The sequence below is a fragment of the Syngnathus acus genome, chromosome 3 (genome assembly GCF_901709675.1).
Source record: "Syngnathus acus chromosome 3, fSynAcu1.2, whole genome shotgun sequence".
In the NCBI taxonomy this organism is placed as follows: domain Eukaryota; kingdom Metazoa; phylum Chordata; class Actinopteri; order Syngnathiformes; family Syngnathidae; genus Syngnathus; species Syngnathus acus.
The window spans coordinates 20,556,569-20,569,536 of NC_051089.1; the positions used below are offsets into that span (position 1 = coordinate 20,556,569).

General features: G+C 42.7%; 1 protein-coding gene across 4 annotated transcripts in view; it reads right to left on the reverse strand.

Moving 5' to 3' along the window:
• The window catches only part of shank2b (SH3 and multiple ankyrin repeat domains 2b), a 252,715-nt gene that overhangs the window by 35,332 nt on the left and 204,415 nt on the right, over positions 1–12,968 (reverse strand). For 2 of the 4 annotated variants that reach the window (XM_037247309.1, XM_037247311.1), the window contains 2 exons: positions 9,879–9,959; positions 9,755–9,763 (listed from right to left, as the gene is read on the reverse strand). In XM_037247309.1, the coding sequence (XP_037103204.1) occupies positions 9,755–9,763; positions 9,879–9,959 (90 nt within the window). The remainder of the gene's footprint in view (positions 1–9,754; positions 9,764–9,878; positions 9,960–12,968) is intronic. The other 2 variants (XM_037247312.1, XM_037247310.1) reach the window with 1 other exon arrangement.

A 12,968-nucleotide genomic window follows, 5' to 3' on the forward strand; every position in this document is an offset into this window, starting at 1 on the left:
TTTTTTCTCCTAAAAAATACTGTCCTTTTTTGGGGTGGGTAAAATCAAAAGATGTGAAGCTCTTTGAGATGTTTCTGTAATAAAGGGCTATATAAATAAATTTGACTTGACTTAAAAAGATACAAATGTAGACAAAAACGCAATTCAGGTTCTTGAGCCCCCAGATTTGAATGTTGTAAACATTTGAAAATTAATAACAAATTAAAGTGTCTCAATCTACATGTTTTTCTTAACGCCAGTTTACTCTCACCAATTACCTATTCTTGGGGAATTCCAGTAGCAAGACTAACAAACTCGTCAAAATATGAATTACCGTATTTTCCGCACTATTAGGCGCACCGGATTATAAGGCGCACATTCAATGAACGGCCCATTTTAAAACTTTGTCCATATATAAGGCGCACCGGATTATAAGGCGCATAAAATAGAAGCTATACTGCAACAAACTGAGGTTGACTAGGGTTGCGGTATGCATCCACTAGCCAATAACCAACGAGCCCTCTGTAAACAATCGCGTTTCTCAAACGATCTCCTATAAAATGATCGGAACTGACTAAAGTTCGATCTAACGCATTGGTACTACTTACCTATGTTTCCCTTCCATATCGATCCGTAGATTTACTCGAAACATTAACAGAGCAGCCTATTTTGACATGAAATAGCCTGGTACGTATAGCAGCTATCGTTATAGCATTAGCCATCCGCAAAGTCCCATGAGCCTCAGCTCGCAATCTCCCATGAGCCTCAGCAAAGTGTAAACAATCGCGTTTCTCAAACGATCTATAAAATGATCGGAACTGACTAAAGTTCGATCTAACGCATTGGTACTACTTACCTATGTTTCCCTTCCATATCGATCCGTAGATTTACTCGAAACATTAACAGAGCAGCCTATTTTGACATGAAATAGCCTGGTACGTATAGCAGCTATCGTTATAGCATTAGCCATCCGCAAAGTCCCATGAGCCTCAGCTCGCAATCTCCCATGAGCCTCAGCAAAGTGTAAACAATCGCGTTTCTCAAACGATCTCCTATAAAATGATCGGAACTGACTAAAGTTCGATCTAACGCATTGGTACTACTTACCTATGTTTCCCTTCCATATCGATCCGTAGATTTACTCGAAACATTAACAGCAGCCTATTTTGACATGAAATAGCCTGGTACGTATAGCAGCTATCGTTATAGCATTAGCCATCCGCAAAGTCCCAAGAGCCTCAGCTCGCAATCTCCCATGAGCCTCAGCAAAGTGTAAACAATCGCGTTTCTCAAACGATCTCCTATAAAATGATCGGAACTGACTAAAGTTCGATCTAACGCATTGGTACTACTTACCTATGTTTCCCTTCCATATCGATCCGTAGATTTACTCGAAACATTAACAGAGCAGCCTATTTTGACATGAAATAGCCTGGTACGTATAGCAGCTATCGTTATAGCATTAGCCATCCGCAAAGTCCCATGAGCCTCAGCTCGCAATCTCCCATGAGCCTCAGCAAAGTGTAAACAATCGCGTTTCTCAAACGATCTCCTATAAAATGATCGGAACTGACTAAAGTTCGATCTAACACATTGGTACTGCTTACCTATGTTTCCCTTCCATATCAATCCGTAAATTTACTCGAAACATTAACGGAGCAGCCTATTTTGAAATGAAATAGCCTCGCGGGTACAACAGCTATTCGGTGACGCCCCCTGACTACAGTTGCCGTAATGTTGGGAAGCGATGCGACCTTGTAATTTACTAGTCGTACTAAAACGTACTGAAACATTTTGGCAGAGCACTGTGTACAACCAGTATGGATCAACAAATTCATCAATTGATCCATATATAAGGCGCTCTGCATTATAAGGCGCACTGTGTTTTTTTTAGTAAAATGTAAGTTTTTAGGTGCGCCTAATAGTGCGGAAAATACGGTACCCTCTAGAAATGCATTGATCTGCACTGCAGCCAATATTCACAATGTTTAAAAAGAAGAAAGCTACAGTGGAGCAGCCATTTGGACTGTGGAGCACCACCACCTCTTCGCTGTCGAGAGGTAAACACATATTGCAGGCTGCTGGTTAGCATTCAGCACTGAGCTAGGGGCCTTCATGGGCACTCCCAGAGCCCTTTGAGAGTCAGGTAGGTAGGGGGTTTAACAAAGAGACTATCGTATGGCTCTTGGTTCAACATGGCACTATGTATTAATATTCATACTGGCATTAACATTTATGGGCTCAGATCAGATGATGCGACGTCACCGGAACTGGTTTGTTTGAAAGGTATCTGTTACTGCGAGTCCACTTACAGTACAGTTAAAAACCTAAACCATGTGGTAACGCCAGTTGACGCATCTTAAAAGAGAATGTGTATGAACTTGTAAACATTAAATTATACCTGATGTTGTTTTGAATGAACTATGTTTTTTTTCATGGCACACTGCAAGTCTCCGCCAGTGATTTGACGTAAAGTAAACAAATGCATGTGTTAATTGCGGGGCGCACGCACCGACCGAACCACCCACCCAACCCATCCATCCATCCATCCATCGACATATCATATACGTATTTGTTCAGAGTTTCGGAATAGAATATTCAAAAGTTCTATTCGATTATTCAGTGTGCACCTAAAATGGAGTGCCGGTGGGCACTGTCGGTGCTCCAAATGGGGACACGCTGCGTCAGAACACATTGCGGGTATGAATGGGTGTGTGAATGGCAGAATGTGAAACAGCGAGGTCGCAAAAGGCAAATCGCAATATATTGAGGGAACAATGTACATGACTGCGAACTCATGTATTATTGCCTCATATTACGAAAACAAATTGATGAATAACTAGTTTTAAAATCAGATGGTAGTAAAGTGTGCTCAAATAATACATTCATTTTAAAGGGTATTGGTAACAACAAATGTGTTTTTGAAAGTGAAGACTGTTAGGGTTTACAGATTATCTTGATCGTATGATTATGTTGGAATGTAACCTGTAATAATTAACCTAGCTTGTCCTGTCTTAACAAAAGTAGTAGAACAAAGTGCTAAGATCTTTTGAACTGATTGACTAGCTGCAGAGGAAGCAATCAAAGTTGCTTTGTTTACACAACGTCGTAAAAGACCCCCTGCTATGCTTTGATCAGCAGGCCAGGGGCTTCAACCCCATCCTGTCCACTCTCACCCCCACTCTGTTTCTCTCAATAAAAACGGTCCTGCAAAAGGCCTGGTCAGACCTCATTCGATCATCGCTGTACGCACAGCGACGAATGGGCTCTCCACCTGCAGGTGTTTAAAAGGACTTACTTGTCTCCCGTGTGGTTCTTGCAAAATAAGTTAGAGTGAGCACCACCCTAACATTTTGGTGCCGTGACCCGGATTCCTCATACCCGCCATCTGGCTGACATGCTGCATTGTCGACAAGCCAGCGTCCTTTAGGAGGACCTGGTAAAGAAAGACCTGGAAAGGGAATTTCTTCGCTGGGCCAGCATCTTAGGTCTGCCTTCGTCTGACAGAGGTGGACTGACGGGATCCGGCACTGCAACGAACCAGGGGACAAGTAAGTTAAAGCCCTAAAGTTGTGTGATTGTGTTGTTGTGAAACGCGTAAAAAGTTAAAGGTGCACGAGCTATACGGCTTTGGTTTGTCCGAGCTAAATAGGCAGGACAGAAGATTTTAAGTCTCGTGGAAGGAGGGGGTGTTGTAGAGTCCCCCTCCGGATGAAATAGAAAATGAAAATAGAAAGATAAAAAGTGACGAGGCCGCCATTCAATTAAGATTTGAAAAAGAATTCTGGGTGCACAGTGGCATCCCATTCAATGATGCAGCTGAGAGTGCTTATCAGCAACATCTTAAAAATGCGCTCCTCACTGGGTGAGGAAACACTTGGTAGAAGTGGATACTGCTACTGTTACAACAGCTATGCAGTGGGCCAGACATGCTGAAAAAGTTATCCAAAAAGGCAAAAGTTCTGATGTATTTCATCTAGATGATGATGGTAATGATCTAGATGAAGATACAACGGTCTTCTTCCAAAGTTCCCAAAGGGGCAGAGGAAGAGTTAGAGACCAACAAGGCCGCAGGCCGCCATTCAATTCAATCTCCACATCAAATTTGGACGGTTGGAACTGTGGGAAACGGGGACACTTGGCAAGAGTGTGTCGTCGTGTAAAACAAAACCAATCAAAGGGCGGAGGAAGAGGCAGAGGAAAAGTCACATTTTCAGCATGACAAGCTTCCTCCCCTTTGACCGCTCATGCTAATACAGAGACATTGTAATGCTACATTTAATAGAAATAATTGATTGGTTGTGTTATAAGATTATACAAACTTCTATATGCGAGCTAAATCTGAGAGATTGAGTTCTTTAAATTTAAAAACAAAGAAAAAATTCTGATTAATTTGCCAGCAGTTTTTTTTCGTGTTGTTTTTTTTTGGATTGGTGGATTGTTCTATCGGGAACCTTGAGTTGAAAATGGTATATGAATGTTGTGTGGGGGGCTTGGATAAATTGGGACCAATGTGATGGAAAGACTCCTTTTTGGAGACTGTGTGTGAGATGCAAATGAGCATTGATGACTGATTGCCTGAATGAAAGAAAAATACAGGTTGAATGGTTGAAGTTGTTGGGGACTACTATGGAAAATTAGTAGAGCGACTTTGAAGAAAGAGTGATTTTGAGTAAGTTAAATGCTAAGGAAAAAAAAAAAAGGTTGCTTTTGGAGTGATAATTAACTAGAGAAAGAACTGGAGAACCAGTAACACATGCAGAAGATGTGTGAACTGGGAAATTGAGAAGCGTTTTGGAAAGAAAGTCAAATTAGATGATGATAGAATCACATGTACCGTAATTTTCGGACTATAAGTCGCGTTTTTTTTCATAGTTTGGGTGGGGGGGCGACTTATACTTAGGAGCGACTTATATGTTTTTTTTCACAAATTTTTACTTGATCATTAACACATCACTTACAAGTATAGTTGACCACTTCACATGTTATTTTTAGTATTGTTGATCACTTCACATGCTTTGATATCTTTATCTTGAACATATTCAAAACATGAAAAATAGAGAGAAAAAATCTAATAAAGTAATTAACACTTTAAAGCGCCATATCCTCTGGACATGTTCTCTGTCACCAGGATGACATAAAGGACGAGAAATTTGATCGATGGATTTAATGATTTGAAGTGACACAAATGGTTTGATAATATTGTTGTTTATGTGATAGTTATTTAAAATATAGTTTATATGTCGTTGTATGGGCCTGTGGAATAATTTGAACTGCGGCGCGGCACACGGCATTGTTGACAAAGGACGATCGATAAAAGACGAGAAATTTGATCGATGGATCTAATGATTTGGAGTGACACAAATGGTTTGAAAATATTGTTTATGTGATAGTTATTTAAAATATAGTTTATATATCGTTGTATGGGCCTGTGGAATAATTTGAACTGCGGCGCGGCACACGGCATTGTTGACAAAGGACCATCGATGGATTTAATGAATTGGAGTGACACAGATGGTTTTATAAACGTGTTATTTATGTAATAGTTTTTTTTTAAATAACTGAATGTTACGTCAGGCCCGTCCGTTCTCAGCTCCTCGTTTGTGTTTGTCACGTTAGCATACCGTATTGTTTAGCCTGTTGTTGCTCGTTCATGTCTGTTCTTGGTGTTGGATTTTGTCGAATAAATTGCCCCCCAAAATGCGACTTATACTCCGGAGCGACTTATATATGTTTTTTTTCACATTTTTGGGCATTTTATGGCTGGTGCGACTTATACTCCGGAGCGACTTATAGTCCGAAAATTACGGTAGCAAAGACCACATCTTCCAAAAAAGTTTGCCAAGGTGTGAGGCATGGTTGTTGCCAAGCCTCAGAAGGAGGGAGTGAGTAGGACAGATAGTGAAAGATAGTAAAAATACAACACTTTATGACATATGGATTCTCTAATACATTTGGCGTCATACCATTAAGTTAAAATTTTCTCAAGTTTTTCAAACTTTTGCTGTAAACAATTGGAAGATGATTGAAAAATGACTAAAGAAGCTATGAGGAAGTGGTGTATGTGTTTGGAAGGGCACGCGTTTATGCGCTTCCCTGGCTAATCAACATTTGTTTGACTGATCAAAGGAACCATTTGCTACAGGACTTAACATCCATTCCCCCAGCCCAGATCCGACCAAGACCAGAGAATCTCCTTTAAAACAGGAGGCAATAAATGGGATAGCCCCTGTCATAAATGGTCTTTGGTTAGGAGGAATCATTAGGAAGTGCTCAAACTCTTCTCGCAAACACTCCTATCTGCCCAGTTCAAATGGGCAATAAAATTGACTACAAGAGTTGCAAAGAACAGATGAAGAACAGTCCTTGACCCGGCATTTGCGTTTGGCGGTCGTCGATGTGGTTCCAAGACCTGCGTCTTGTGGTTTGTCATTTGTAAAATCTTGGCCGTAGCGAATCTCCCGGCATTTTTTGAATGTGTATGTGATCATTTGGCCATTGTGAACCTCCCGGCAGACATAAGTGATTTGGGCTTTTGTTGTTTGTTATTTTCTTAATATTTTTTCCCTCTCTTGTTGCCTCTGTGCGGGCGTGGCACTGGCCCCGGAGTCGGCCTGGTGTGATGGAAGGGGGGCTGTGTGTTGGGCCTCACCTGTGCCTTTCTGTCTTCCATTGTCTCCATTGCTGCTGGACCGTGAGGGGGAGAGGAGAGCGATTGTTGTAATTGGCTTGTGAAAGGACAGCAGGAGCTTGCTCCTCCAGTGTCTCACCTGTGCCTTTCTGCCTTCCATTGTCTCCACTGAGACTGGACTGTGGAAGGGGGAGTGTGGTATTGTGGTGATTTTCTTGTGAAAAGGCTGTGGTGTTGCACATGGACCGTTCTGTTCCATTGTCTCCACGGATGTTGGAATGTGAGTGGGGTGATTGATATTGTAATTTGATTGTGGGGGAGACTGATGTAGGTGTGGGGCTCTGGACTCTGCGAGTAGCTATTTGCTGGGTTGGCGCGGGTGGGGGACGACGGCATTGATTGTCCCAGTACTGGCCAGGCTGGGATAAATCAGTATGGAAATGCCGGGCTCCCCCTCTTGCTTCCCTTGCTGTGGCTGCGCGCGGAGTGGAGTCGTACCCACTCCAGGTGTGTGCTGAGGGCGTGGTAGGAAGTGAGATTAAGGCAGGATGATGGAAGAATGAATGAGGACAGGCAGGGAATGCATGTACGACATGGGATGTGCACGACTGTAACTGAGGCCCGGTGGACTTCAATGTCTGCCTGCTCAGGGCCATCATGAAGTTAAATGTTGTGGGACAGGGGTTGAGCTGTGATGGTGAATGAATGGGTGCCTTTGTGTCTGTTAGTTTGTACGAGTGTGCGCGCATATGAATGGCCTAGGTAGGTTGATGTGGAGGTGACGTGATCACAATTGTAGATAAAATTCGTCTCGCTTGTAAGTATAGTACAAATTGAGATGAATAGGATTTGATGATTACTCAGGGGCACCATTGACGTCAAATGGTTCAATGGAGAAGGCCCGTTTCCTGTGGCTGGACAAGACAGGACCATCTAGTCCAGCCGGGATGGGTATGATAATGTGTCCGGGACACCTTGCTGGTCCCTTTCGCTCCCCAACGACGCTATTGACACATTACGTGAATGTGTCAAAAGGGTGGGGGAGTAGAATAATTTAGTCGACTGTAAGATTCAATGTTTTGTCAAATGTAATTGTTTTTGGAGTCTTAACAGGACATGTAAGAATTCAACACACAGTGATGAGAGGAGCAGAAGAAACATCTCAAATGACTAATGCAAAGGTTGCAGAAAAGGTGGTGTTTTTGCTGTTTTTCCGGACGTGCTGCTGCTCTTTCGGTGGCGGATCCAGATAGGGATTTGCTCAGCAAACTACTGCGGATACGGAAGCAAAGACCGAGGTCCAGATCACCCCAACGTTCTGACTGAAGGTCCCAAGAAGGAGGGGGACGGAGCCTGCGTGGACTGGACCCTATAAATTGGTGGAGCGCATCTCACATGCCGTCCGGCTGGCCGGCAAAGGAGATACGTGGTATCATCTGTCCCAGTGCGCCCCAGTGAAGGGTTCCTGCAAGGAACCAGATCCGCCATCGACAGTGTCCCCGCCCCCAGTTCAAACAGAGGCAGAATAATCCTCTTCCCCCTTGGTGGCCAGGTAGTCCACCCTGAGCCACTGAAGACAACGACCACGCGGCAGATATTTCCAAGTTCTCCCCGGACGGAGCAAAGCTGCGAAGGGGGTGAGAATTGTGTTCACCCTCCACCAGTGGGCGTGCCAAGCCCCCAACGGCTGAACAATCACGAGCAATTTTTATCTTGAACTGTTGTTATTGATAACATTCTGGTCGTCTAAGGCAGAGGGACCGTGTGACTCTTTTCGTGCATTAATCATGCCGCAGGTTTTTCACTCACACACTAAATCTGGACTGGAGTATTGAGGGAAAACCTCATCTTCACTGGAAATTATTGCTGTCATTGTATTTTCTTACTTATGTTTGATTGATCGGGGTTGGCATAATCATATGATAAAACAGGAGGGATATGTTAGGGTTTACAGATTATCTTGATCGTATGATTATGTTGGAATGTAACCTGTAATAATTAACCTAGCTTGTCCTGTCTTAACAAAAGTAGTAGAACAAAGTGCTAAGATCTTTTGAACTGATTGACTAGCTGCAGAGGAAGCAATCAAAGTTGCTTTGTTTACACAACGTCGTAAAAGACCCCCTGCTATGCTTTGATCAGCAGGCCAGGGGCTTCAACCCCATCCTGTCCACTCTCACCCCCACTCTCACCCCCACTCTGTTTCTCTCAATAAAAACGGTCCTGCAAGAGGCCTGGGTCAGACCTCATTCGATCATCGCTGTACGCACAGCGACGAATGGACTCTCCACCTGCAGGTGTTTAAAATGACTTACTTGTCTCCCGTGTGGTTCTTCCAAAATAAGTTAGAGTGAGCACCACCCTAACAAAGACAGTTTGCAATTTTGGTATTTTAGTACACAACAGTCAATGGACATAATTTCTTTTGGGGATTGACATAAAATGATGTGGCGGGCCAGTTTAACATCAGTGGGCTAGGGAATAAGGCAGAAGATGTTTTTTTTACTCCACCAATACTAGGATTTCAATATATTATTTTAAAAGAGCTAATGTCTTGGCCATTTTTAAAAGTGGTAATAAAAATGAACAAAATAATGGCATCAAGCCAACATAGTACTTTACTATCAATATTTTAAGGCTGTTATTTCACGTCAAATTATTATATATTGCTACATTAAATATTTTAATGCATACGTTTGACTACACTTGAGAACTGGATACATTAATTTCACTTCATTATCTTCTCGGTCTATCTCATGATACTTTCACCATGCCTTTTCATCCTTGCCTTTCTTATCTTCTGCAGTCTCTCTTTTCTCATTATCCCCTTGTACACAGTTTGGCATCGTGTCCACATATTAATGCAACAATAAAACTACTCTGTGGTGATGCTCATCAATACAGATACTGACGGACAAATACATTCATATCATACTAATGACTTTTTTTTATAGCCACAGCGGCTTTCATGGATGATGGCAAGAGTGGACAGGAAATGAGGAAGGAGAGTCCAGCTCAAGTGAAATGCAGTAAAGAAACTTGAACAGCATCATCACCAACTAAGCCATTTGGATGCTGCAAGCTGGCGGAGAAACAAGCTGGGCAAAATGGGCAGCAAAAGGTCATGCAGCATAAAGCGCTTACCTTTATCCACTAGTTTTTTAATCAATTAGAATAAGGTAACGGCACAGGCAAAAGAGAAGACTTGTTAGACAACGACTTCCCCGCCACTGACCCTCAGGAGTCAAAGGAAATCCAGCAAACTTACCAAGTTCCTCTAATTCAGACGTCATTGACTTGGAGCGCATGGACAGGGCAGTAGTGGGAGCTCTCTTTGGTGGAGGAGGAGCTGAGGGGTCAAAAGAACATAGTAGTTACCACAGGTACTGAAAAGGGAGCAACAGCAATGTCTAAATATTCTATATTAATTCTATATTAATTTATACAAACATAGTTGCTCCATCAGAGCACAGACACGGGACACAGCTTAGTAAATTTTCCATTACACATAAGGCAGAGCTCATTAACGTCAGGACACATTGATACAAAACATTCAGTAGATAACAAGACATTCTTATGAGGATATGTTTTTGCTTCTTTTCCCCTCCCTTTTCTTCCCTTCCGTATTCCTGCTTGCGGAGAGTATAAAACCTTCTGATCAGGAGTCTGACGTGGTTGTTCTCATCTGTACTAACTGCCGTGAAGCAACCCAAGATCTTGCAAATAAAGAACCAACTATTACTCCACATCTTTGTTTTCTTTGCTCAACGACAGACATCTTGAACAAAACACAACAATTGGTGACCCTGACGTGATGTCCAGCTGAGCGGTTTTAAGACTTCTGAGGGGGAGAACTTCTTCTGCCGTCTGGAGGCCCGGGGCCCCACCTTTAGAAGGTAAGAAGGCTTTTTCCTTCATAGACTGTGGCCTACGCACCGTAGAGGAATTGTCTTTCCCGACCCCAAATTTGATACTTGATTTATGTAGTGGTTGTTTCTTTATGGTTTTCTTTCTTTTGTGTTAAAACTTCCGAGGGGGAATCCGGAGTTTTCTTTTTATTGTGTTAAAACTTCCAAGGGGGAATCCGGAGTTTTCTTTCTTTTCTGTTAAAACTTCCGAGGGGGAATCCGGAGTTTTCTTTTTGTTGTGTTAAAACTTCCAAGGGGGAATCCGGAGTTTTCTTTTTATTGTGTTAAAACTTCTGAGGTGGAATCCGGAGTTTTCTTTTTAATGTGTTAAAACTTCCGAGGGGGAATCCGGAGTTTTCTTTTTAATGTGTTAAAACTTCCGAGGGGGAATCCGGAGTTTTCTTTCTATTGTGTTAAAACTCCGAGGTGGAATCCGGAGTTTTCTTTCTATTGTGATAAAACTTCTGAGGGGGAATCCGGAGTTTTCTTTCTATTGTGTTAACATTTCCGAGGTGGAATCCGGACTTTAATGTGTTAAAACGTCCGAGGGGGAATCCAGAGTTTTCTTCCTATTGTGTTAAAACTTCCGAGGTGGAATCCGGAGGTTTTTTTCTAATGTGTTAAAACTTCCGAGGGGGAATCCGAAGTTTTCTTTCTATTGTGTTAAAACTTCCGAGGGGGAATCCGGAGTTTTCTTTCTATTGTGTTAAAACTTCCGAGGGGGAATCCGGGGTTTTCTTTTATGTCATTTGTGAGTGTTTTTGTGCTGTTGTGCTCATGTATTGTCTTTGTTGTAGAGGGCCGGTGATAGGGCGTTGGCTCTGTTGCTATAAAGCAGAGCAGACATATTTAGGGTGTTGGCCCTTGACTGTCTAGTTGTGATATTGTTGAAGTTGTTTATACATAATTGTTACTGTTGTTATTATTGTTACATATTATTAATAATGCTAATTTGGATTAGTTATGAAAATGTAAGGTGAATTTGTTCGCAGGAAAAGATTGGTTTGATTTGAAAGCACTCCCATTGGCAGATAAGAGTGTGCGAGCTCAACTGAGTGCTGCTGTTGCAATTCAAGTGGAAAATTTTCCGCAGAAGGGCACGATGAAAAACGGAAAGAAATGACTGATTGGATAAAGAACTTTCAAAGATCTGGACACTTCCCTACTGATGATCACAAAACTGATGTGTGGCATTGTTACAAAAAACTGAAGCTAAATTGGTTATCCGATTGGAAGAATTGACTGCTGTTATGTGTTTGTGCGTGATGTCTGTGAAATTTTAATGTCAGTCTGTTGTCGTCCTACTGTGTTTGTGCGCGCGTGTGAAGAAGTTGGGGATCCCCATGTGTGTGTTTATTTGAATGAGTGATTGGTACACAAGGCTCCAGTGGAGGAAAGTTGGTCTACAGTTTGAACGGGAGAGACTAATGATGATGCGCTCCTCCCGGGGCGTGTGGCCTGGTCTCTGTGCGTGGTCGTATGCTGTGCGCGCGCGGGTGGGGGCCGGCGGTATGATCGCGACAGGGGTGGCCAACCTGTGACGTATCGATGTTGCAATCCCGGGCCCTCTCTCGTTCGGGCGGGGCTGTGGCTGTGCGCGGGGCCGGGGTGTGCCCACTCCGGGGGCCGTGTGTGATGGCGAGTGAGACTAAGACAGGTTGATGGGAGATTGAATACTGACGGGCAAAGAATTCATACACGACATTGACTATTGAAACCGCCGCCCAGAGAGATGAACGTTTAACTGCTTGCCAACAGGTGTAAAAGAAGCATGCTTGGACTAATCATTGCAATCCTATGTGTAACTGTGGGCCGAACGAACGCCCACATGATGTATATTTTTTCATAATGCGATACAATAATAATTTCCAAAAGAAGGTTTTGCAACAATAATATATGAGAAGAAGGGAGGAATCAGATAAGAGCTACGGCTCCGGCTGGGAGTTCAAGGAATTTTCTGGAGCTAGACAATGAGCTGAGTTGGAGCAAGGGGGTCTGCTTGTGAATTGCAGCACAAATCCAATTGATCTATCTATCATATTGATATCTGGAAATATTAGGCAGTCAAGAGTTGAAAAGAACAAATTAAGACTACATTTGGAACACAGACGCAAGATGAGTTAATTGACTAGAAAACCGTCAGCTAAAATGTAGCTTGAAAACAGAATGAGTTTGCAGGACTTACAGTATGCAAAAGAGATCAATGTCACTAGGGGAATTTGATAAACAGAAGTTATTTGGGAATGAATGGCAACTAAATTTGTAGACAATCTTATGAGTTTGGTGTCCCAGTCTGTCTCTCCCAGTGCCCTGGAACTCGATCCCAAGACTCCACCTGCAGCCTTGACCAAAAAGATAACGGTCCCTGGCTTTGAGCATTGCAAGAACAAAGAAAGACTGTTTTTGTGCTTGGGGGGAGGCAAGCACTGTTTTCCGGAAGAAAAACATCA